At 40.1% G+C, this 26,881-nt stretch overlaps 1 protein-coding gene across 3 annotated transcripts; it reads left to right on the forward strand.

Annotated features, from left to right (window-relative positions):
* The first annotated feature begins 228 nt into the window (after positions 1-228).
* Positions 229-26,378, forward strand: IL16 (interleukin 16). 3 transcript variants are annotated; one of them, XM_066328341.1, is made up of 22 exons: positions 229-610; positions 8,302-8,438; positions 9,107-9,239; positions 10,214-10,304; positions 10,872-11,008; positions 12,810-12,920; positions 13,202-13,316; positions 13,511-13,584; positions 13,678-13,891; positions 14,933-15,050; positions 16,260-16,392; positions 17,147-17,234; positions 17,987-18,462; positions 18,549-18,559; positions 18,650-18,657; positions 19,945-20,067; positions 21,339-22,428; positions 22,923-23,106; positions 23,307-23,408; positions 24,107-24,359; positions 25,248-25,373; positions 25,621-26,378. In XM_066328341.1, the coding sequence occupies exons 1-22, from the start codon at positions 248-250 to the stop codon at positions 25,812-25,814; spliced, it is 4,281 nt and encodes a 1,426-aa protein (XP_066184438.1). In that variant the 5' UTR covers positions 229-247; the 3' UTR covers positions 25,815-26,378. The 3 variants fall into 3 exon arrangements, with proteins under 3 accessions (XP_066184438.1, XP_066184436.1, XP_066184437.1); XM_066328339.1 differs by lacking the exons at positions 18,549-18,559; positions 18,650-18,657 and having other exon boundaries at positions 17,987-18,490; positions 19,939-20,067; XM_066328340.1 differs by lacking the exons at positions 18,549-18,559; positions 18,650-18,657 and having other exon boundaries at positions 230-610; positions 9,107-9,215; positions 19,935-20,067.
* Positions 26,379-26,881: the final 503 nt, after the last annotated feature.

Below are 26,881 nucleotides of genomic sequence, written 5' to 3' on the forward strand. Positions count from 1 at the left end.
CAAAAGAATGAAAAGGTGAAGGAGGATCTAGAAGAGCTCTGCAGAGAAGCAGAATTAGCAAGTCATGAGCTATCACGTGGCTGTTCTCAGACTGAAAGGCTCTGTTGATTCGATTTATTCATTAGGGCTTTCCAGTAGCGTAGGTTATTAAGTAGGAGAAAGTGGGGTATATTACAACTTACTTTTGTATTTCCCTTCCTGGAGGATATTTAGCACCACAGAAGCAGAGAGAATTATTGAAAGTATCATGCCACATAAATGGGAGAATGATAGGAAAAAGAGCAGCAGCTCTCTGAAGATGGATCAAAAGAACAATGCTGGGAACAGGAAGTCAAGAAAGTTTCGCTCCATTTCGAGATCACTGATACTCTGCAATGCCAAAACCAGTGATGATGGGTCAAGTCCCGACGAGAAATGCCCTGATCCCTTTGAGATCTCTACCAGCTGGGGTCAAGAGGATTTTGACTGCTGTCCCAGAACACAGCTGCCATACACATCAGAGACAGAGGACAGCCCACCTGATCCTCCACGTGTGGTCACCAGCATTCTCCAGTCCAAAGCTGCAGCAAATGAGAACTGCAACAACACGAGAAGAAAGTTCCTCACTAAGGTAAGCAACTTGCGCTGTGTATTGTAATGTTTCCCACTGCAGTAGTTCCTAAACAGATTAATGAATACTTCTCAAGAACTCAGGGTTCTACTTGGCTTTTTCAGAGCCTATAAGCCTGCAGTGTTCCTGCTCTGCATAAAAAGCACGAAAATATACTGGTTTCCCTGCTGTGCTGTTGCACTCTGCTGATGCACAATCTGCTGAAATGGGCGCCTCTAGGCCATTGTCAGTGTTCAGACAAGTACAGCTGACATGTTCTATCTGCAAGAGACTCTTCAGCTTAAAATATAAACCTGTCACAGTAGCAAAGTGCTCTTGTAGTGTGATACCATGATATCTCACAAGCCATGCAAGCATGAATTATATTAATACTGTGTCAGACACAGGACACTCAGTAGGCAGATGCTCTTTCCATCTGATTCAGAAAGAAGGCATTAGTGTCTCTAAAATCACTAGAGATGTCACATTTCCTAAAGATGTAAAAAGTCAAAGAACCTCATATTACAATGTTATTCTTTATTCAGCTATGTGAACCCTAACAATCTGAACAATTTTTCAGTCTGAGCAATATATTTTAAATGGCTTTAGAAAGTTCTTTCAGTAGGATAGCCTAATTTTTCACCTTTCTTGCTACCTGTTGCTGTGATGTGTAAAAGGGACCTCACTGCAAGTGTCATCCTGGCACGTCCTTTACTACATGCTTTTTATCTATGCAAATATGTGCTTATGTGGAAGAACTGATTATTCAGCCTAAATAGTTTTCTTGTACATTCCATTTTGTTTTATATAAAATAAAATATATATTGGCTGAAATTAGACATCTATGTCTAATCACACAGCAGCACAAATGCTACTGAAAATCAGAATCTCTCCTTACCCGTGATAATGACCACAGCATGCCCAGCATTGCAAAGACTGCAGCAGGAAGGATGCAAGGTGTTTCCAGCCTTGGCAAAGTCCCAGCAGGAAGACAAAAACAAACCAATTTGCTATTGCACTCGACAGAAAACAAGAGCCAAGTCCCCAAACTCACTCAGTCCCCTGCAAAACCATACCAACTCTTCCTTTTTGGAAACAGCCCATACGCACCCTGCTGATGTCTCTGTGAGGGAAGAAGGAGCTGGTCTCTGTGCACTCCCTCATCTTCTCTTTTCCAAAGTTGAAGCACTTAGGTGTGTGTCAGCTGTCACAGTCTATTTCCTTGCCACATCTCCTAAGTGTGCAGGGCTCCAATAACTGCTGTCATCCATATCCATATGCAACTACTCAGTATCTTATTGCAGACTGTAAGTTTAGATAATTTGCTTTTATAGCTGGCAAGCAGCTAAAATAGGGATCTGGGGAACAGAGTAAGTCCCACAATGCCTTTGCACACATAAAATAGAACTGCTAAAGATATAAATCCACTCTGAGGCTGAAGCATCAGTGTCACTGAAGAACATGTGTCGGATGCTGACATAAATTAGTCAGCAGCTCAGTCCCTCACAGCAGCATTTGGGTTGCTTAGTGCTGCTGTAAACCATGAGTACTATTCAATTCCCACTCCAGAGCTCTCATAGCAATCTAAACCTCTTCAGATGCTACATGCTAATCTTCCATACCTTTCAGAGTCAGGGATCAATGAGTGATTATAAAGTTATATCTTGGCTTGGTAAGTAGGATGAACACTGGTAACAGCCATACCAACTCTGTCCTGTGCTGCTGCTGCTGCTGAGGCTTTCCCCCTAGAGTATGAAAGCAGTGATCTCTACCTTCCAGAGGGCACAAGCCTGTCAGAACAATCTTCTTGTACCACATCTTACAAAACTTAAGCCTTCTCTCATGAAGAAGTCAAACAAGCATTTTCTCATGTCCCAGTGTAATTCCCTCTCAATCTAAATGTGACACTTCAGAAATTCATGATGTGTGACTCAGAGCTGAAGAATCTTTGTCTTTGTTCAAGAAAATTGATTCCATTCTTTCTGTGGTGTTCTTGAGGATATTCCACTATTCTTCTGCTTTCCAGCACCTCCAGCCCTAAGCGTGACTCTGAAGGTGTTAATAACTCCCACAGAACTGAACAACTTAATGTTGCTGTCACAAGGAAGGAGAGAAGAATGCTTAAAAGTGCTGCATGATTTAATGTTCCCTGTGCATTTCTTCTCCAGAGTAAGGGGGAACCTATAACATCAGTATTAAAAATGCAAATTCCTTTTTTTCTTTTGCAAACCTTTAAGTACCTCTCTGAGCCATACTCTACTTGACTGCATGGGATTCACCATAAGCCATAAACCATTAGTAAATTGGTGTTTCAGGACTAAATAACAGAGGGTTTTTTTTTTTCCTTCTCTAATATTCTGTCAGCAATGAGAGCAGATGAACAGTCTTTTAATTAATTTGGCTTCTGTGACCCACTATTCACTTGCACTAACTATTGCTTGCTGTATCTAAAGGCCCAGGGTTACCCTGGTGTCATTTGTTCAGACTCTTTCTGAGATGAGGTGTGCTTGGTTTGCTATGGTGGACTGCCAGCTGGTCTATGTATAAACAAGCAAATCTCCTTTACAGTTTGCTTCTCATAAAACCAGCAATTTTCACATGGCCTGAAAGAAAAGAAACCAATGAAATGGCAAGAAGTATCTGATACCATGAGCATGGACACAGAAAACACTGTGGAAGATGTCTTTGCCTGCTCAGACTGAAATCACTCCAGTTGTTGGAGAACGGGGTAGGAATAGATGATATCAAATCCTTCAGAGATCAGCAGGCTCTGTGAGAGCTGCTGCAAGAGCACTTCTACTACTCCAAGAAGCATTCCATTACATCTCCCCAGGAGCCCCAAAACCCTGAGAAGCACTGAGAGCTACCAGTGGGGCTGGTAGCAGGCTTGAAATAGCACCTAGAATAAACTAGAATAGAAAAGGGGTGACTTCTGATGAAATAAACATATGAGCAAAGTTGAACTGACTGCATGGCTCTACTTGGTTCTAGAAACTTCTGCACCCTTTCTTCCTTTGGCCCCTGACCCTCTGCTTGAAGGAGAGAAAAGGCAGAAGGTAATTTTTCTCCTTTGGTCATCAGCAGAATACGATTTTATTAACTTGCCTTGATGCAAACACCAGTTAGCTGGCCCTTTGGTACCAGGAAAAGTGCTATGGCAACAGACTGTAATGTCTCAAACACAAGCCCACGGGCAGGATGGAAAACCAAAGCCAAGAGAAGAGACTGCATTTATTTAGATATTTACGTGTTCTCCTAAATTTTCATACTTCTCCCTTTCTGTCTTCCCAGCCTTCTTGTTTTTGCTGCACATCATCCAGGCCATCCTCAGCACAAGCTGGGAAAAGGGCTGTTCCATTAAAACAGTATGTGCTGCAAAATGCAGGCCAGCAAAGGCTCACAGGAAAACACACCGAAGGGCAGATGATGGGTGGAAAGGTCCTTCTGCAACATCTGATGTGCTGAATTGTCAATCTAGGGCAAAGCTGGTCTCATGCCCTGCTCCTTGCCTCATCCTTGCTTTCCAGCTTCTGCCATTTTACTGGTTTCAAAGGGAATATGCTGCTGAATTACATCTACTATAAATATTTTTAAAAGACCAAGGCATTGGGCTAGGGTATGTCAGAGCCTGTGGAGTGAGTTTATGCCAGAGAGACTCTGGCCCTTTCTCTGTTAGAACTGATGCAGAAAAAAAAATTGCTCCTTGAAGAAAATCCCCAAAGACCACATTCTTTCAGAAATCCCAGCCATTTCACAGTCATAAGACCAGAAAAGCTAAATATTTTAATATATTATTGTGCTGTTCATCTATTTCTTTTCCTTTTATTTTTTCCTTTTTTTTTTTTTTTTTTTTTTTTAAACCAGCAGTCAATTAGCTCATTGTCATGCACTTGGTTAACTGAGTCCAAGACCTTACTTGAACTAGCCTTGTATAACATTTCAATTCAGACAATCTAACTACTGTGTCTTACTTTAAGAGTGCATAAAAGTTTTTCAGTTTTCTACAGATGCCATGGTTACCCTTACTTCTAAGCAACATCTGGAACTGGATGTTTTGAGATGGGACTCTGGGCTAGAAATGTCTAATGAAAGTACGAAGGAAAAAGGAATCTTTTAAATGGCAGATAAAAAACATCCTCAGAAGCTTTGTCTTTTGGATGACAAAAAATGGGAACAGGAAGAGAGAGTTGGCCTGGATGTACAAATTACTTTTCCAGAACTAAACATGAGAAAAGTTAATCTATTCTCACCTGTGGAAAATTCAAGAAGGTTCCTAAACTCCTTTACTTTTTATCTTTCAGCCAAGCAGACTCAGTTTAAATACAATTTTGCTTTGAGTGGAACTTACAATGCAGATAAGAGTTTCTCCATAGTCTTGAAGTGCTGGGAGACAAAGCAGAGAGTTTATTCACTGGCAGCAAATATATGTTTAAATAAGTGTTCTAATAATGAAGAGACCAGGTTGACCTGGGATCCATCTGCCCCCACATCAAATCTGACAACTTTCTTTTAGCAAATTTCTCTAGGAAATTTCTTTAGCAAATTTCTTTTAGCAGATTTATAGGTGAATACAGTGAATACTGTATTCAGACCTATACATCACTTTTCAAAACAAACAGGACATTTTTAAAAGGAGAAAGATGAAAAAATAAATACTGTCTTTACTCTTGGAATCATCAGCAGTATTTCTGTGCATAAAATAATCAGAGAGACAGGAAAAAAAAATTAAGAATAAACCCAAAGCAAATAGGCTTCAGGCACAAAAATCAGTCAAACATTTATTTTTCTGAAGAACAGCTTTTGCTAATTTTCTGTCATGTTGCAATAACTTGGATATGAATATAATGATCTATATCCAGGACCCAAAAAATAAAGATGTTGACAACACACAGATATTTGCCACATGTCCATAGACCAATAAAAACCTTTTCTTTAAAAAAGTAATTCACCTAAATGAATTGCAACAATGATTGAGACACAGAGCTAATTTGAAATTTAGCCCAACTGGGTAAGATGACTACATATCTAAACAAAAACTGTTCCCAAGATTTTTCTGCAGCATATAAAGGATTTAACCTCTACTTTCCTAGTGACTAATTGCATGCAACTTACTGTTCTTGGAAAAATCTTCTGACCAGTTTTGATTTGGTGACATTTCACATGAATGTCCCAACACAACGCAGAGTTTCCAGCCTGGCATGTGTCCCATTGTACAAAATACAACCCCTTCCCCAAAGGACTTAAATGGTGCTGCAGTGAAAAACCTCAGAGCCAAACCCACTGCTCTCTGTGATGTCCTGTCAAACTGGGCAGAGACACATCACTTTTGGACAATTACTCATGAAAATATTTATAAACACAGTAGCTATATACTGTGAACAAGCTATAGCAAAGGTGTGACTCAGCTTTTAACAGAGATGAGTTGGGGACAGTCTGAAAAGGCCTATAATAAGAGAATTAATAAGAAAATGAAGTGTGAAGAACAGCTGTGCAAAGTTATGTGTGTGTGTCTGACAGGTGTCTGTGAGAAGATATATAAATCTTTCAAGGGAGCATTTCATAAGAGTAAGGACTCATAAGAAGAGAAGGTGGCAAGTCAAAACTTGAATCCTGGCTTCAGGAAAAAGAAAGGAAATTACTTTTTTAAACACTAAGTTTTTAATACCATTATTCTTTCACAACAGCCCAAATCCACAAGCAGCTGATATTTGAGAAGTACTCAGCCAACTGGCAGAATCATTTCCTACCTTTAATATCTATCTTCTTTTCTCGTGTTTTACAACAAGCACACCACCTTATTGAAAACCGTGTGAGTTTTAATAGAAGCTCCATATATGCAGAATCTGACATGAAATGTCAAAATTATACCTGAAATAAAGGACAGTGGAAACAAACAGAAAAGGGAACTCACTTTTTTTGCTACTCAAGATCTCAAATTTTAAGGCATCAGAATGTTAATCTTTATTTTGTTACCATGCCGAAGTCTTCAAAGAACTGCCATAAGATTAAAAAAAAAAAGAGAACATAATGTAATCCTGATTTCAAGTAAGTATTTCCCAAGATATTTATCTTGGGTGAAAAGTAAATATAAAAGCTCCAAAACTAATATTAGAGTTCAAGCCAACTGGTTTAAGATACAATTCTGTCCATGCTTATATCCTTACCAACATATTACTCACTAGAAGAATCCTTCATGAACAAAAAAGGCTTCGTAAAATTCAGACACTCCTCATTAAAGGCAGACAATCTGGAATGTAAGCAAACCCACAGAGTTAACGAGTCAGTCAATACAAGTATAGCCCTTATCCATTACCTACTGAATTCAGCCTGCAGTGAGCCCAGGGCCCCAAGTTAAATATTTCATTCATTCCCAGCCTTAGATTTACTCTGGCAGGTTTCAGAATGGGAGCCAGGCTTCGGCAGTCAGCCTGGAAGATAATGACCTTTATTGACATTGCTGTAAATTTGCATTTTGTGTTTGCTCTCAGTCAGGTATGATGTGATCCCTATTGATTTGTGGTGAAGGAGCACAATGACTCTCATCCTCAGGGCTGGATGAACTCTTTCTAGGGCAGAAATGAAGCCCTACTGATGGTGAAAGTGGCTACAGAGCTTTCCTTGTGCTCTCAGAGGGCTACAGATTACTGGAAATAGTTTATGCCACTTCAACCAGGAGCCCTGGGAGCAACACAGACAGTTGACCACTGTTATGTTTTGTGGCCTGTCCTAACATATGAAATTTGCCTCCCCTTCAGAAATCTATACCTCAGTCATACAAATCTCTTGGGAACAAGCCTGGATCCAGGATACACTGAGAGCCCTCTTCACTTTGTGGAGTATGGAGAGGCTGGCGAGGGCAGAGGAGGTGGGTTCAGTTGGGGGCAGAGTGAGTGAATACTTGAATCAGGAGAAATACTAAGCAAATGGAAAAAAAAAAATGTGGGCTAACTTTCCAGCTTTTCTCATCTCTTTAGAATTTTCAGGTATTCACACTTGTGCCACAGGAGTGTATTTCCTAGTCAAATGTGTTGTTCTTCATGTGCTTAGTTGCTCCATTCTTTGCTTTCCATATATGTCTCAAGGTACTACTTCTCCTTCTGAATGGCCCTGTGTTAATGATTCATAACTGCATTAAAGATGTGCTTACATTTTAGTCCTCCAGATGCAATGCAGACTACAGAAATTTCAAGCAGTCTGGAGTGGACAAAGAATTTTCCACTGCTGCAGACCTCTCTGGTCCCCTGCCCCCACTTAACAAGTCAGCAGCAGGGGTGGAGCTGCTAATGTTTTGTATACACTTATTTTACTTATTTTCCGTACAGACCTCTTCTGTTTTCCAGAGCACCTAATTTTCTGGCATGTGTTTATTTTCCTCCCTGTCTTTTCTTACAGTAGTTAGCATAGGCAAAGTTTACCCAGTTACTATGAAAAGTCTGTTATCTGTTCTCTTCCCTCATGCAAAGGGACACTATATTGTAATTCTTCCCTTTTGTAGACAGAAGCCACTGAAATCCCAAGGAAAATAACTTTTGTAAAACACTGACTCTATAATGCCACTGTTTTTTCTCAAATGGACAGTATTAAAGGCTCCTGTTCTCCTGGGTGGAAACCTGGTTCTAAGTCTTTCTTAAAAAGGCTCTGAATAAGTGTAAGTAACTTTTAACAGCTTTTAGTACATTTTTGCTCATGCAACCTTTCATCTTCTGGATTAGGACAGCTGCATCTGCAGGCTGTGTTCAAAATCAGGGAACAGCAGCTCAGGAATGAAGCTCTCTAGGAGTCCGAGGTGTGCATCTTTCTGGAAAGGGTTAACAGGCAGCCATGTCCCTGCTGAAGGCCCAGCAAACAGGTACAGTACACGTGGAGTTAGCAAGTTATTATAGAGACGTTTGTTTGCATGGATTTTGCACAATCAGTTTTTTGTGACAAGCTATGCCTTGAAGCTCAGTTCTAGAGAAAAGAAGTGATGTCTGGGAGTCAATCCTTACCTTGCTTCCAGTTGGAGACAAAGGTCAAGATTCTAGAAAAACTACAACCACTCAGTGATCTAATGCTGTTCAATCACACCAAGAAATAAAATCTGGAAGAACAAGAGAGTGTACATGACATCAGGTTTTCCAAGGGTATTGCCTTGTTAAGGGACAGTGTAGGGTGGCATCAGTTCCACACAGCCACTGGAAAGCAATGTGAGCCAAAGTTCCTGACAGGGAGTGAATGTTGTCTTTGATCAATTTTCGAGTACAAGACAGTGAGAAGGGAGGAATAGTTTGCCTGAATGTTAACTGTGTGATCACCAGGCAGCTAGTGATCATGAGGACTAAGCAGAAGAGAGCAGCAACATGAAAAAATCCTAGCAGGGGATGGAGTGTATCACATGTGGGCACCTCATGGCAGCCCAGGTCAAAGCAAAGGGAGAATTGCAACTGACTCCTCAGATAGGGAGACAGGTAGCACATGGATCAGGGCCATGCTATTCTGTGTGAAATAATATACAAATATTTCTTTTTTTCCTTTAAGGGATAGCTGCCTGAGCCCAAGGGATGAACTGTTATCACTAAATGTACAGTCACTGAAAGACCTGTCTGGAATGGAGGCTGAGTCTCTCATTCCCCCAACGACACAGCTGGTTAACATCATGATGGCTCACAAAGTAAGCATGAGCATCTACGGGGTGATTGGACATTGAGTTTAGAGAGGAGGGGAATTTGTTCATCAGACGTTTGAAGAACATGGTTTTGCCTTTCCTGAGAAAACCCAAAACCTCTTGTGGTCAGACTCCGCTGATTTTCAGCATAGCTTTTTCCCAGATAAACAGAGGCTATAGGGAGGCCAAGGCCCTGGGAAACTCTAGCAAGGGTTGTTCAAACCTTTCTTTTAGAGACACACAGCTTGCCAATCTTAATTTTCCATTTAGAAGTTGAAGAAAGGCAGAAATGGATTTAAGGGACGATCCATGAATCCCAGAGGAGATGGAGACGAGGACCTGCAACAAAGTAGTTCTGTGGATCTAGGATCTATGGTTAATAGCAAAGATTTTTCAAGCTAGCTAGCTTGGTAAGAGAAACATTGCAAAATAATTACCAAAATTCATCTTTAAGGATCTTCTCTGTGTTTCTTAGTCTGAAGAGTTTCCTGAGGGAATGGGACTGGAAAGTGCTAGTAGGATTTTACTATTTGGTAATATCCCCACCTGCTGTCCAAGCGGAAAATCAGCATTCCTTAGGTCTTGTAGCTCCAAACAGAACTCCTGAAATCAGGATTCTAAAACAAAGTGTTTTTCTTGGTTGGCTCCAGTTACAATAGAATATACAGATCGTGCTCCGACTCTGCTCTTGTGGCTGTCTCAGCTCCTGTGGTATATAACTGAGAAAAAAATTGGCATTTTGTTTTATTTGTATCAGTTTCCATATGGTGTCTGTATTTAGTAATGTTCTTCCTTTAACTGGGATTCCCTCTGGATCAAAATAATTGTGTCACAGAAACAGGATCAGAATCAGAGCTTGCAGGAACCATCCAGAAATTATTCCTAACATCAACTGTTATTTAGATATGAGCATGCATTTATTTTCCATCAGTGCATAGCAATGGGGTTTGTTTGTCGGGTTTTTGTTTGTTTTGTTTTAGGAAACACCAACATGTAAGGAACCTTTGGAAATACAGAATGGTTTTCTGCACGGTAAGGCTTCATGTCAGCGGACTCGCAGTAACTCCACCAGTAAGTTGAAGAGCAATAATCTGTTTTCTTGTAATACTCAGGGAGTGCAGATCACAGGTCCCCACTGTGCAATGGTACTATGGTGCTAAAAGAAATGTCGTCCAAATTTATTCTTGGCGCCCTTAGCTAAGAATTGCTGATGCATAAAATCATCAGCTTCTGTATTCACAACATCCTCAGCCAGGTTTGGTGCATAAGGGTTTGCATGTTATGGTTTGGGTGGGGGTTTTTTTTGTTTTGTTTTTGGTTTTGTTGTTTGTTTGTTTTGGGGGGTTGTTGTTTGTTTGGTGGGGTTTTTTTGTCGGGGTTTTTTGTTTGTTGGTTGGGGTTTGGTTTTCTTTTTTTAATGGTGTCTTCTAGGCCAACACTTTTTTGGTAGGAAATACTTGCTTTTCACTACAATTAACATTAACGGCTATCCCCGAAGCGACAACTGAAAACATCAATCCCTTCACAGAGAGATTTACTAAGGGGAAACAAACCATTTCTCAGTAACATTTCCCTCGAAGGCCGGCAGGAAGGTGTGTCCACAGCCAGGTGAAGTGACGCTGCTCTCCCGCCCGGCAGGTGTCAGCCCGCCCTGGGCCGGGCCGGGCCCCGCGCCCCGCAGAGCTGCGCCCCTCGGGGCCCGCCAGCCGCCATCGCTCCAGGCCAGCCGAAAATCGCTGTCGCAGCAGCTGGACTGCCCCGCAGGGAGAGCCCCGGTGAGAAACCAGCACACGGCGCCGGCCCCAGCAGGGCTCTCGGCATCGCTTTCCTGCCAGGACCCATCGGCCCCGCAGGCCCTGCCGGGGCCGTGCTCACTCTGCCTGCTCCGCTTTCTGCCCACAGCATCTCCCAGCCTGTGAGGGGTGGGAAAGGGTCCGTGCCAGCAAACCCCCATTTCCCCAGGTTCTCCCTTCCCATTGCCCTGCAGGTTCTACGGTGTGTCTGAATTCCCAAGGGTGGTTTACACCACCCTGCCCTGAGCCCCAGTGCCACCAGTGTCCCCAGGCACCTGCCATGGCCACAAGCGGGAATGGCTCACCACAGCCCCCATTGAACCAGGCAGATTTAAATATCCCATTAAAGGCGGCTGAAGACTGGCTCCTGTGCTCTCCAGATGGATGCCAAGTGACCCACCAGAGGCTGGGAGAAGTTTGGGTTATTTATGGCCAAAAGTGCCCAGGCTCAGACCTGAAGGAGGAGATGGAGGCAAAGCTCCTCTCGCTCAGCTCCCACCTCCTCCCTGCTGCTCCCTGCCTTTTCCTGGCCCCCCACTCATCCTGAGAGACCCAAGGCTTTAACAGGGATAAGGAGCACAAACCAGAGCACAAACCCCAGTCAAACAACACCCAAGCATACAGATCCTCAGGGGCTCACTGGGTTTCCTTCTCGTCCAAGCTCCTGCATGTGCTGCCCATTTGAAGAGGCTCCTTGGCAGCATCCTGCTTTGGGTATTGCTACCCACCACAAACAGAAATAAAAAAATACACCTCCTCACACAGAATCAAAAGAAATTTGAAACTTTCCCTTTTCAGATTTAGAAGACCCATACCAGAATAAACAGTCGCTCTGGTCTGACAGAAGAATGCATTTTGGAGAGTGTGGTTTTGGTGTTGCACACCACTTACCTCAATCTCGTTCCCAAGCCCGTGTTGAATAGATAATCTTGTTCTCAATGTCAAAATTGAGGCTCTCGCATATGCAGAAGTCAAAATTTTGGCTGATTTTGCACTCTTCAACACCTGTTAGTTTCAGTTTGCTGCATTAAAAAAAAAAAAAAAAAAAAAAAAAAAAAAAAAAAAAAAAAAAAAAAAAAAAAAACAGAAAGAAAGTTTTGAACTCTCTCAGATGTGTATTGAGTGCAATTAACTCTGACCCTGCTGAACTTCCTGCATAGTTAGCTTTGGGAAATTACTTCTGTCAGTGCTTAAATTATCTTATAATACCCAATTCCATGTTGAAATAGGAGGGTTTCATTAAACATTTCGCTAAATATTTAATTAAAAGTTCATTAAAATGGGGCAATCTCAGAGGCTGAATTTAGGAAATCCAGTACAAATTCATATTTTGGAGAAAATGCTGAAAACAGGTTTGATATGTGCCAGGACAAAGTTTTTAGTCACAAGATGAGGGAAAGATTTTGAATGTCTTGATTCTAGTTCAGTTTTTGAAGGCAAAAATGGTACTTGTTTATGTCCTCTAATGACCACACATGGGGTTTTGGCATGAGGACTCAATCCAGAGCACAAATATATCTTTTTACACCATTGCACCACTTCAAGGACCAACATCCTAATTTTTCTCCAATTTAGTCCCTACAGGACAAATTCAGTGACCAGCAAATTCTGAATAACAAATGACTTATGAAAATTAGAAAGATTTTTTTAAAAAAAGAATTTTTAGTACCATCAGTTATAGGGAAGAAAATTTCAAATAAACAAGTTGCTGCCATGTATGTTGAAGAATTTCTGGTTGTGCACAAAAGAAAACAGATTTTGTTGGTTTTTTTAATGTTCACAGGCAATTTCGAGGCCATCTAGATCCCTAAGTACAGCACAACTAGTGCACACATCCTGTGGCTCACAGGCTTCAGTGATTTCAAACATTGTATTAATGAAAGGACAAGGGAAGGTAAGACTGGCTCTCTTGATTTACCATGAGTTTTACGTCATCTCACAAATGTGATCTGCAAATTGCATAGAAGTGACTGCAGGTATTAACATTGCTACTTTGGGCTGCCAATTCACATCCAAGCAAAAATTATATTATGTATGTATTGTATTATATGTATGTAATGTATTATGTTACTCCACTGACAATACTGCCCATGTAGGGAATGCAGAAGAAACTGCAAATGAACTATTACGAGAACTGAACATGAGTTCTCACACACTTTTTCTTCCATAAATCAGGGTTTGGGCTTCAGTATCGTCGGTGGTAAAGACAGCATTTATGGACCAATAGGCATCTATGTCAAAACCATCTTTCCTGGTGGAGCTGCTGCTGCTGATGGAAGGCTACAAGAAGGTGGGAAATACTTCTTCTCTCCCTTTTCCCACTTCCCATAAAATGACAGATGGAAGCTGAAATGAGCCATAAGTGTCTTTTACACCTGCATCCATGTTTGCATTTGCACGAGTCCTTTTGAGTGCATGTATGTTGTCATGTAACTTATTGCACAATACAGTAATAGCAGTATAATCTTTTCTTTTTCAAAACAGGTGATGAAATCCTGGAACTGAATGGAGAATCCATGCATGGATTAACACATTATGATGCTTTACAGAAATTCAAGGTTATGTACTCTCCTTCCAGAACAATCTCTGTTTTTAGACACAATGTGCATATGAGCTCAACCCATTCACTCATTGTCTGTTCTTTCTAGCAGGCCAAAAAGGGTCTTCTGACACTTACTGTCAGGACAAGCTTCAGCACACCTCATTCTGCTTCCAGCTGTCAGTCAGCCCTCTTGTGTCAGTCACTGAGCTCCAGTACATGCATAACCAAGGAAAACAGCTCTTTCAGTTCAGAAAATGCAGCATTCTCATTAAACCCTACAAAGCCCAATGACAGGGTCATAATGGAAGTTACCCTAAACAAAGGTGAGTGTTGACATTAACTGAGCATTGCCAACAAAGCACTGACTGACAAACCACTGTTCATTTGCTCTCTGAACGTCTTTCCTCACTAACCTGATTATTTTCACGAACTAAATTTTTTTAATACACTAAATTAGATCTTGGTGCCTGTCAGCGCTAACAAGTATCTATCAACAGCAGGATTTTGAGCACCATCTGTCCTCAAGAGCCAATCATTGAGGTTTTTTTCTCTCAAGCATTAGTCACATTCATATCCTTCACATGAAAAAGTAAAGCTCTTGCCAACAAATGCCTCTTATTAAGCAGACTGTGCAGCTCTTACCCGTAATTATGCAAGCAGTTAATTTCACTCTTGAAAAGGCTTAAAACCAAATAATATAAGCATCTAGATCTTCTCCAACTGTCATCACCTTCTATTTATAAACAACCACTGGCACAATGAAATAATCTTTTAAATATGGGAACATCAGAGCAACAAACAAAGCAAAGGCTCTATGAGGTACCAGTGACTTACCAAACTGACAGTGTGAGATCTGAATCAGTGACCGTCCAGAGCAAAGAGGATAAACTCACAGAAGTCTTAAGCTGTATTATATAAAACAGAGGGAAGACTGAAATTATATAGCTAATAGTAGTCATAGATCCTTAATTTTTAGCTTGTTTTTCCCTTAATTTTAGCTTCTTGATTTTTTTTATTCTGTCTCCTTGTAAGGTCATTTGAATTCTTCTATAATAAGAGGTTTTTTTCAAAATAAACCTGCATTCCATTGAGTCTCTTACACTTTAATCATGAGGGAGACAAAAGCCCCCATAATCAATCCACAATAAAACAATAGAAAGGTATAGAAAAATGCAGTGGAAGCAGCAACAAATACAACAAATACATGAATGTGTAACATTCATGAACATGAGAGTTTGGTTCTCATGTTCAGAAAAAAATAATTAAATTTCATCAATTTAAAAAAGTGTTCTTCAATGGTGTTTTTTTTACTGTTTCTTATGTCTTTTTTTTTTTTTTTTTTTAATTATGACTGATTCTTTCAGAGCCAGGTGTTGGCCTTGGAATTGGGTTATGCAGCATCCCTTACTTCCAGTGTATTTCAGGGATTTTTATTCACACCCTTTCGCCAGGCTCAGTGGCACATATGGATGGGAGACTCAGGTAGGATGAGAAAGGCTGGCTGTCTTATGCCACAAGTTTCTCATTGATCTTTCTTATGGGTTTATTTTTTACCTATTTGGGCAGGAAGAAATACTGCTTTCTGGGAATTTGGGGTTTAAAGCATGTATGCTGTTCTAAAGGTTGGAGCATGTGTCTCCAGGATTTGTGGGATTTCCAGAAATACAGCAACCCAGTGAAATCACTGCCTCTTGCCCAAGCTGGGCTAATTTTAAAGGTCCTAGACAAACTACAAGCTTGTAGCATTGCTACTGGAGGAGATTTCCAAATGAGAAAGTATTTGGAAAAACCTAAACATATGGCATAACTTGGCTTGTTTGAGCACTAGATTTTTTTCTCATACAGGCTCCTCAAATTCTATCACTTCTTGCCCAATAGAAAAACAGATTTGCTGAAATGGGCTTTAGTGAGAGTGTAGAGATTCACTTTCAGAGATTTTTGACCAGCTAGTAGTTTTGAACATATTGAGAATTGAACAGAACACAGCAGTTTCAGTGGAGTCTTTTTGATTTAAATTTTGGTGTTCTGTAACCCTCTTCTCTAATACTTTAGCTGAAAGAACTGTAGTCTTAGGTTACTTGAATATTTGTATGATAAAATCAGTGCATTCAGTCAGACTCTTAATGTATGTGAGAACTAGAGCAGAGCAAGGCAGTCTCAGTTTCCATATGAGCCAAATTTGGATTTCATCCAGAGGGATTCAGTTTAGCAAATTTTGATAGTTTGTTATTAGAACTTTTCTTCTAATGAGTTACTCACCTATGCAGCAGAAACATAACATTCTTCTTGACCATAAATAGTGAAAGATGTGAAAAGTAAAGTGTTAACTTAAAAGGAAGGAAGGTGTAGGTGGAAGCAGCAGCTGAGCTGCAGACAGCAGAAAAAGCACCAAGTGTGCACAGCTGAACATGCAGAAAGCTCAGAGTTTGCTTGCAACATGGCACATCAAAATCCCTTGACATCCAACTCATTCCCACTCCATTTTCTCTAGCAGGACAGAACAGCAGATTTAATCCATAAGCAAATTCGAACTTGACCTTATGAATTTGCTTTTTTTTTGTATGGGTGGTGGTTTTTTGTTTGTTTGTTTTTTTGGTTTTTTTTTTGTTTTTTTTTTTTTGTATGAGACAAAGTCAGGAAAAAATCTCTTTTGTTTACATCCTCTCTCTTTTTTTTTAAATATCTGTCTAGGTGTGGAGATGAAATTCTTGAAATTAATGAAACTTCAGTACAAAATACAACCCTTAATGAAGTTTATGCTGTGCTAAGCCATTGTGATCCTGGTGCAGTACAAATCATTATCAGCAGACACCCTGAACCACAGGTAGCACAGTCCATTTTCTTTCTGACTTTCAATATAGCACATACTGAGAACTAAGGGGGAACAAGTGCTGATCTAAAATGGAAAGTGCTGATCTAAAATGGTGGAAAAATGTTGACTACAAAGATGCTGATCTCTTAATGATCATCAGGGCACACAAAAAATCTGAGATATGCACTCTCAAGTAGAATCATTTAAGATTTGAAGGTCACTGGTGACAGTCTTACATGAGGTTCTATGCAGTGAGTAAGGAAACTATAGAAATAATATTTAAGGAATAACCCAAAACATAGTTCTAATGTAAGAAAGAATTGACAAAATAAGTAAGTAAATTGAGAGAGGGAACATACCTCCCAAAAAGACATAAATGTTTATACACTTGTCTTTCAGTAATTAAAATTTAGGTCTTGTCCTGCCAGAATTTATAATTAAATTAATATTGAGGTACAATGTTTTATTTTTGCAAGGTTTTTCTACAAAAGGCTTCCTAACACCATATACTGTATAAATTATTATCAAGTTTAATTTGTTACATAAACTATGCTGTGTTGATTTACCTTATACTGGTAAATCCAGGACTCCATTTCTAGTGAAACCTGCAAAAGAATGTTTATCTTTGAAAGGTCCCATTTTACTTAAACAGCCACTAAAAACCAGCACATCCATAGTTATACTTTTTATATACAGGGATATGTACAAATATAATGGTGTGCAATTAACTCACCTCATGAGAGTAAAATGGTGTGATATTTCCTAGGTGTCTGAGCAACAGCTAAAAGAAGCTGTTGCACAAGCTGTGGAAAGCAATAGATTTGGAAAGGAGAGACACCAATGGAGTACTGAAGGTAAGGAAATAAATGCATTCACTGAGAAATGGTAATTTTGACTTGAAAGATGTCAATGATGAGTACATACTGTATTAGAATCCTTGAAAACAGTCAAGTAACAGAGCAGAAAGAAATAAAGAAAGAAAGAGGAGAAAACCTCACAGGAAAACCCTCCTAGCATGTCTCCAGTGATATGTTACCAGAGTGAAGAGAACAGACCACGTCTGTCTGATTAACAACAAAATTTTTTGGTGCAAACTTCCTCTCACAGTTTCTCATCCTCTCTGATTCACAAGCTCTGCTTAGAGCTTTTCAAACAACTGTAGGCAACAGGACTATGACAACAGGGAACTGCACAATGAAGGTGATGTCCTAGGGGTAAACCTTGTTAATCCCTTATATATATTTGTTAATCCACAAATCCCTTATTTGTGAGGAAAGGATATGCAGTCATGGCTGGAGCTATTTGCCCAGCTCAAGTATGACATCCTCGCCCAGGAATGTATGGAATGATATTCCCTTGAGTGTCTTCTAAAGGACCAATAGGTAACAGTCATCATCAGTAAAACTATAGTGCTGACATAGGGAAAATCTTATTTGGGTGATCAGGACCTTGGCTGTTGACTCTTGACCCCACAAGCCTTCAGTGCATAAATCATACCTTTGCATTCACCGGGGATGATATTTAGCTGCAGATTTCATCAGCTGAATCTCAGAAGCAAGCACTTTGCATGTACTGAGCAGACATTGTGAACATGTTCCTGACACAGGTGTTAGGAGGCTGGAAGTGAGCTGGCACGGGAGGCACCCCTGTGAGAAGCACATGGACAGGAGTGTGGGTTACTGCAGCCGCAGGGCACAGCGCCTCATGACCCGCTCCAGCAGCGACAGCAGCTACAACCCCCGGGCCTCGTGTGCCACTGCTGCTGTGCACCAGCTCATGGACCTGAAAGCAAGAGTTCACAGTGTGGATGTCCCAGTCACCCGGCAGCCTGGGTTGCTGTACTCCTTCTCTGCCAATAATTCAGGGAGAAATTCCCCTCCGACCTGTAGCGAAGGTGGTCGAGCCTTGCAAAACACTAAGAAGTCATCAGAGATCCTCGTTAGAAAACCTAAATCATCAAAGCCCAAGCCTCCACCAAGGAAATACTTCAAGCAGGACTGCACGTGTGATGACCAAGGTAATGCAGACAGAAAAGAAAAGCTTGTATCGGAAGTGGCTGCATCACCTTCTACAAGTGTTCAGGTAATGCAACATTTACAACATTTTTCTTGTGTCTGCATATTTGTGAAGCAGGGCAAGGAGGAAGGCAAAGTGGCTTTGCATGGCAGCAGGAAGAAGGGTAGGAAAAAAAAAGAAAATGTATATACACGTGAGAGTTGGGGAAAGAAGATGAGGCTCTTCTGTTTTGAAAATAAGGTGTGTATCTTAGTGAAGCCAGTTTAGTACAAAATGTGATGTTCAAAGTAAGGTCAGAAGGCTGGGAATTGTCTGAAGAAAATCTTCCATACTAAGGTATCTGAGTTAAAATCCCTGTGAGAGCAGCTGCAAGACTGAATCTGAGTCCCTGCCCCTCCTCATGAGCATGTGCCACTGGTGGTATTGAGCATGCTCTGCTTCCAGGGTCATGCCCTAGGCTGGGGACTGGAGGGGTTTACACCGCCTCTGATGCCACCTTGGTGTGGCTGACCCAACTACCTGTGCAACAGAGTCATATCATTTATGAAGTAGTCACAAAACAATAATATCTTGTTTCAGTAGTGGATTTTTAATGGAAGAAAGCACTAACATTACGTACAGCAGGGAATCTTGGACTCAGATACATTTCTTTAGACCAGGAGGTATTAAATAAACCAATTTAAATTATGGTGCACACACATATTTGTTGATGAGCTACAGTATTTGAAAACAGTGTACATTTGTACAATACTAAATTTCAGTTCCCTCTTTTGTCTAAGACAACAGAGAATGTTTCACTTCTCATGAGCGTGAAGAATTGTGAGATCTGCATGTTGAAACAAAACTGTGGTTTGTTTAAAACTGAAACTGCTTTTCCTCAGGTCTAGTAATATGCTAGTAGAAATGAACTGTTCTCAATGCAATGCAAAGAAAAAAAAAACAAAACCCCCCCAAACAGTTCCCAAGCTGCAAAGATCAACACAAAATTATATAGAGCAAACCGAAGTCCACATATAATGATAATATCCAAGAAAATCTCAGTTAAGTGTCTTTTACCATCCCCTAAGTAGAAACTGCTGCTAGAAAATCAACTTTCAGAAGTAAAATTAGGGAAAATAAGTACTTGTTGAACTTTTCACTCCCTGCAGCTTATTATTCTTCCTACTTAGTCATTCTAAATGACAGTGAGAAAAAACTGAATCTTAAGAGCAATAAAATCCATGAAAAATCAAGGTCTGTTCAGGAAGACAACTTCCTCCATTAAGACAGTCTGTGTATCTGTGTATACCCAAGAGAGAAAGTTTCTTGACAGAATGTATTTCAGATCATTAAGAGAAGGTTTTATTAATGCTTTTAAACTTTTTAACCTTTTTTCCCCACAAATTTTGTGTTAGTCAGTCTGAAGCCTGCATACCACAATTTTATATGGGGTTTCCGGTTTTTGCCAGATTAATGTATTTTTTCAGACCTTTTTTTCAGATTAACATATAGTGTGTTTTGCATGACTGCATTCTGACACACTTTTTCCTGTTTTACAGGAAGCTGAAGTGCTAGAGGGACTTCAAACTGATGCAACCCACGGTGTCTTCACCACTTCTCCTACAGCGTATGATAAGGAGCACACAACTGCTGCTCCAGAGAGCAGAGATCAAGAAAGAAAAGAAAAATTCGGTATGTTTAATTCCATCTACTTTTTTTTTTTTCCCTAGCTAAATTATAGGACTTTGTTTGTATTTCAAAATGGGTATTGAGCTGACTTCAGTTTCTCTTTAAATGTAGTCTTCAAACCATATCTGTATGTGTTGGGATGAACAGATGAAATTTCAAATTATTGCTTAATCTCTGTTAAAAAAGGGAAAGTAGATCAAAATCAGCATAAGAGATGATTTATTGTAATTTTTTAAAATTACTGATTAATCTTTGTAAAAAGAGAAACTAGGTAAAAAGCAGCATAAGAGATGATTTATTGTAAAAATCGTTAACGGACAGGTACAATAATGCTGTATTGCTTCAGATGAAGCTGCTTAGTTATACTTAATATCTGTTATTACAGCTTAGTTTTAGCATTTCTGAAGGATATTTTTACACACAATTTCATGGCTCTAGCATTGCAATGGTACAAACCACTGATAAGTTATTTTTCTGCTGTGCTAGTTCGAATGAAGGACACTTAGTGTTAAAGGAACAAGACAACCTCTAGAGGTTTCTTACAACATAAAGGCTTATGCAATTCTGTAAGTTATGGCTCAGATCATTAAAAAAAGTAAAAATATTACCTTAAAAACGAAAGTCCACACTGAAGCAGGAAACAGTGCCTGTGCAGCTGCACAAACACAAGTTTGCTCCACCATTCCGTTCCACCATGTCCAATATTAAAAGGCTTAGTTGTTCTGTGAAGTAAAAAATATTCCCATATTAGAATCAAGTTTTTACTTATCAGAAAAAGTCAACTTGGGAAACACCCAAGGAAATTTGAGGAAGTGTAAATATCGAAGATCTTCCTTTGATAGTCATTTTAGAGTAGGATATACTTACAAATGTAGAAAATAAAAAATGTTTTTGAAAAGGATTTACTGTAATACCAGTTTTTTCTCTAGGCTGCAAACAACATTGCAATTTTAACTTTCTGTTTTAGCTGTTATAGCCTGTATCAGAATTTCAGTATTTGCAAACCTTTGAAAAAAGCAATCTCATATTTAAATGTGCAAGAGCCTTTGAAAAACAAGAAATGTTTTTAATTTAATTTCAGTGTCTGGATTCAAAGCTTATAGATTTATAACAAAAGTTATAAATTTTTAAAAAGTTTAAACCTTTTAGAAACTTCAACAAAAATATATCAGAGGCTTGAATGAAATTCAAGCTTAATGAATTAATAATGATGCAGTGAGAAGGACGGAGAAGTAGATGGATTGTTGTTCATAATCGATGTCTCTTTATTACAGGGATTCCACTTTCATCAATACAAAGACCTGTACTTAAAAGACAAGCACGGGTAGATTATAGTCTTGATACAACAGAAGATCCCTGGGTGAAAATTTCTGACTGCATAAAAAGCTTATTCAATCCTACCATGAGTGAAAACAATGTCCACTTAGATTTGCAACCTGGCATAGACAAAAAAAAAGAGAATCAAGCTCGAAGCAGCTCAGAGACAGTTCTGAAGAAATCAGAATCAGAATTAGTCGGTTCCAAAGTGCTAAAATCAGATGAAAATGACAGTGGGAAAAAGGGTCCTCCTGTTGCACCTAAGCCCACCTGGTTCCGCCAAAGTCTGAAAGGATTGAGGAAAGTAAATTCAGATCTAAAACCACAGGCAGATCAAAATCCTCCCAACCCTGACAGTATTTCCAGCAAAAAACTGCAATCCAGCTTATCACGTGTGTCTCCTGGAGGATCATCAATAAAACAAAGAATAAGCTCATTTGAATCCTTGAGTGCTCCACAGTCACCAGAAAAAACCCCCCGAAGGCTGAGCCTAAAACCGTCTGTGCAGAAAGAACCTCCTCCCACTGCAGCAGGGGCAGAGGCAGCTGCTCCAGCCTGTTCAAACCAACCCTTCCTTCAGCATCGTGAAAAGAGCCACCAAGAGCCACCTGTGCCCGTGGCCACAAAGAGCCTGGACAGATCTTCCTCTCGCAGGGAATGCATTGCAACCAGCTCACAGAAATGCAGCAATGCCAGCACTGAAAAGCCATCAAGGCTCCTAACTCCTGGAGTCGTTGCAAACTCCCATCTTGTGTCAGTAGCAAAGGCACACAGCCTAAGGTCACGGAGCTTCCCTCTTACTGCTGCTCAGGCTTGTGAGCTAATGAAGCCATATGATGAGAAGGGTAGCAAAATCTATTCCATCAGCAACCAGGTGTCATCTGCTTTAATGAAATCATTGCTTTGCCTTCCTCAGTCCCCAGCCTCTTCTGGAAACAGTGCATGGGAAACTCTGGACAGAGTGTCTCAGTCCTCCATGGAGGAGGATGAGGCTTCCACTTCATCTGCGAGTGAGAATCATCACCTGGACACCGGGTTTTCCCTAAAGTAAGATACCATACATAAAATTCAGATTTATAGATCAGCATTGATGAGCAGCTGCACTGATTCACTGACAGATTAAAATTCTAAGGTAGCAGCACACAGAAGTAAAGCACAAAGTTATGAACTTTTTAAAGCACAAAGGTTAAATGATCAATGACTGTTAATTTTGGTTTTAATTTGTATCATATACGTACATGCTTATTTCAATCATCCTGCTATTTATGGAGCATTGTTTCTGGTATCTCCATGATAAAGCAGATTTAAGTGTCTTTGCCTGAGGCCATGAGATTATTCTTATTCTTTTATGCCATGAATTCTACTTCCTTTAACTTAACAAAATTAATTTCCATTTGCCATATAATAGTTGTAGGAGTTACCACCCAAATTACATGCCAATAAGATGAAAAGATGACTGCTCCAAAATTACCTTTTGCTTTAGTGCGTATGTTCTCTCATAGCTCAATGTTTCTTTTTTTGTTCTTGTCACAATGGGACAGCCTCTCAGAGCTGAGAGAATACACGGTGAGCCTGGCAGACAAAGGGAAGGAGGAAGACAAGGAGGAACAGGGCTCACCCCAAGCATCTGGTGTGTTGGGGCAGTCAGTCATCTCTCTGCTTTCCCCCGAGGAGCTGGCAAAGCTTATAGAGGAAGTCAAAGCCCTAGATGAAGAAACTTTAAAGGTAAACCTCCTTTTTTTTTTTTTTTTTTTTTTTCTTCACATGATTTTCAGAAAGCTGTAGAGTGAATGCATTTGGTTAATCTTTGCAATTTAATATTATGCTTATGCCACTAAGTCTCATTATAAAATACACAACAGACTTTCCAATCACTGTCACATATCTTTTGGGAAGTTCTTGACTTTATTCCTTTCTCTGCCTAGGAATTAGATGATATTCACGTTACAGTTTTGCATAAAGAAGAAGATACTGGGCTTGGATTCAGCCTGGCAGGGGGCATTGATCTAGAAAACAAAGTGGTAACAGTAAGTAGCATCTTAAAAAATATTCCCAAATCAACACTCTATCTAAAAATATATACCTTACTGGTTTTCTACTACAGTTTTTGGCTTTTAGATAATCAAAGCAGGGAGCTGTATTGATAGGGTCGAAAAGACCAAAGTGGGTGAAAACAGGTTCCTTTTGCACAGAGCTGCCTCTCCAGGTGTGTGGCAGCAGTGTCCTGCTTCCTTGGGCATGGCCTCCTCAACAGCTCTGAAAGCTGAGGCAGAACACACAGCCCTTGCAGGAAATAACCAACATATCTTACTCGTGCTTATAGAAGACCATGCAGGATGGTCTGGAGAAATGGGGTGGGTGAAAATATGCCAGGGGTCTGAAAGTTAGAGATCAGTCTCCCACCTCCTTCCTCTCATGAGCAGAGCAGCAAGAAGGTCAGGAAGTAGACTATGCAAGGTACACAGCAGGCAGCATGGCTTTAGTCAGCTAGTTGGTACCAGGGCAAAATTGCTCCCTCCCCTGGCTGCTTGAGGAGGGATGTGCAGAGGAAAACTTTTCCATACAAATTCATTCAGTCCTCCATCCTGAAATGTGAGAGCAGCAATTTGTTCCTGGCAAAGAATGAAAAATGCACACAGTGTAAAGTTTTAACTAAGGGATTTAGTCATTTGTCCTTTTTTCCTCTTCCCTTGTGTCTGTGTATGGTGACTGGGCTCTTCAACAGGTTCACAAAGTATTTCCCAATGGACTGGCCTGTCAGGAAGGAACTATTCAGAAAGGAGATGAAGTACTCTCCATTAATGGGAAGTCTCTGAAAGGTGTGACCCACAGCGATGCCTCAGCAATCATGCGACAGGCACGGCAACCCAGACAAGCTGTTGTTGTCACCAGAAAATCCAAAGATGGAGAAAAAAATCCCAATGTTTCAGTCAGCTCTAGTACAACATCAGTAGCAAGTGATGCCTCACAAGAGTCTGGTAAGTTTAGTGGCATTATCTTGCAGCCCCCACCTGATAAGTGTTTACCTGAAATCCAGGTGTTCATAAAACCAACAGTGGCTGCATAAATCTGTGAACCCTGATTAAAAACAGCACAGTTAATAAAACATTCCTGAAATACACATTGAAATATCTGAAATATTTCAATTCCTATCCATTAATTCTTTCCCTTATTGAAAAGGGAAAGAATTAATGGATTTCTAAAGTAAAAGAACTCCTTAAAAAACCCAAGTAGATGTGATTCTCTATGTGAATTTCTGTAGATGTACAAAGATGGTTATTGTAGCAACACATCTAATTGAAGGTATATGACAACTCAGTGAACAGTGATTCTTTATTCTGATATTGTTACAAGAATTGTTCTCCATGAAAGAGAATTTCAGTTTGAACAAACAATGTGATATTGTTTGATGTACCAGGGGGCTACATCTGAAACACAGCTAGGTCAGAGTTTTGCAGAATATTTCACTTTCAGAATAATTTGTGTTTTGTTTTGTTTTTTTTCCTAAAGCATGATGTGGAGATCTGTAGCTTTATTTCCATACTGCATTAGCTGCCTTGTAGTCAATAAATTATAACTAATATGAAGTCAAATATTTCCCTTGGATTTTTTCATTTAACAAATTTTTATAATTCCAGTAAACATCTTACATTTCCATTCTCCCAATAATTCAAACAACTTTCTTTCCCCAGCTTCCCAGAGGACCTTAAAATGACAAAATGAGAAATTAAAAGCTTTAGTTTTCTCTTTTGTTTGGCAGTTTAGGGGACCTTTGCAAAGAATCCAAAAGTTAATTTTTTTGTAACAGATGTTTGAGCTTTTTAGACTGTGTGCTGTCCATGTGGTAACTTTCCATTTGTTTCTAGCCACTGGAGATACAATCTGCACTGTAACTCTACAAAAAACACCTGCTGGTTTGGGATTTAGTCTGGAAGGAGGAAAAGGCTCTATTCAAGGTGATAAACCCATCACCATCAACAGGATATTTAAAGGTAAACACACTTAACATGTTCCCAGCTCAGGCAGGCTTGTGGGGTTCATAACTGACTGCTGATTTATAATGATGGAAATGTTATTTTTTTCAAATGCAGCATTATATTGTTCAGTGCCAGCAATTTGTTGCCTGCTGGAACCAGGTGGTTTATAGCAAACAGGCTGGTGATCCATTCACTAATAACAAAGATCCATTTAAGTTTCCTCCACAGAAAGAATCAAAGGAAATTCATTTTGTGTCCCCAGGGACTGCACTGGAACAGAGCAGCCCTGTTGAGCCTGGTGATGAGCTCCTACAAGTGCACACAACTGCCATGCAAGGACTCACTCGTTTTGAGGCGTGGAATGTTATCAAGGCATTACCTGATGGGCCCATCACAGCCATCATCAAGAGGAAGAACCCCAGCTCTGTCACCAGCAAGTCATCCAAAACTTTGTAAGAGGAGGGATTAGACTACTGCCAATATTCAAACAAAGGATTGTATTACTTGCAGGCACTTGGCTGGCACAGCAAGATACTGAGAAAGCACCCATGAGGACTACACTGGATCTTACTGCCAGTTATGGAGAAAGCTGCCTGGGATTAACTAAAATTATTCTTATTTCAACCTTCAGAAACAGATGTTACAAAGCCTATAATTATAAAATAATGAATTTGTTAATAATATACTGGTTGTAATAAAATACATGACAGCTATAGTACTCTCCTATTTTAAGCTATTAACTTAACAAACACCAGAAGCAGATTCTGTGCTAAATTTTAAGTGCTATTCTCCAAGTCCTGTTCCCTACCTTACCTTCCCAGCAACAAGAAATGTGTCTATGAGGCTACAATTAACACTGCCTTAGAGAATGGGTAGGGCAGAGAAAGTGGTGGCAGTTTTGTGTGTCAAAACAACATTCTCTAGAAAATTCCAGCTTTCTTTTTAAAAACACAGAACATTCGAGATAGCCAAAACCTGTAAAAGTGACTTTCTACTAGCAGCTGACAGAGCTATCTCAACTGCAGCAGGCAAACACAGGGTGGAAAGGAGTTCTCATGGGGGAGGCAGGAAGCTGAGGGTAATGTAGTGGAAGTTTTCCTAACCTTCCTCTGACCAGAGGTCTCAAGAGGACTACAGCAGGACAATAACAAGGCTGTTCAGAACAAAATCTTACCTTCCAACACCACCTTTTTCTTTTAAATGTCTGTGTTAATTTTGCAAGGGAAAGTACCAGCAGGAGTAATTCTGAATCCAAGTACTTCTGAACTGAAATGTTTATTCTGGAAAGGTTAAATAACGTGGAGACAAATCTGTGCTTCAAACAGTGCTTCCTATATGCACTGTATGGAATTGTACCAGCAGCACTGGCAGCAATGGCAAGATGGGCTCATGCACTCACTTGGTCTTCTCTGACCTGCTTCATTAGGGGAGGGGAGAGAGATGCAAGAGCAGGGTGTTGGTGTGACACCCCAGCTGCAAGCCAGGTGGCTCACCTGGCTATTGTCCTTGGCTGTTCACCTTCC

Source organism: Sylvia atricapilla, chromosome 13 (genome assembly GCF_009819655.1).
Source record: "Sylvia atricapilla isolate bSylAtr1 chromosome 13, bSylAtr1.pri, whole genome shotgun sequence".
NCBI classification, from domain to species: Eukaryota; Metazoa; Chordata; class Aves; order Passeriformes; family Sylviidae; genus Sylvia; species Sylvia atricapilla.

Bases quoted from the DNA above. Each gene is read 5' to 3' on its own strand.
- IL16 (XM_066328339.1), top strand. From the start codon at position 248: ATGCCACATAAATGGGAGAATGATAGGAAAAAGAGCAGCAGCTCTCTG. The intron at 23,409-24,106 runs GTAAGTAGCATC...GCTCTTCAACAG, and splicing joins TAGAAAACAAAGTGGTAACA to GTTCACAAAGTATTTCCCAA. The intron at 25,374-25,620 runs GTAAACACACTT...TTGTGTCCCCAG, and splicing joins CATCAACAGGATATTTAAAG to GGACTGCACTGGAACAGAGC.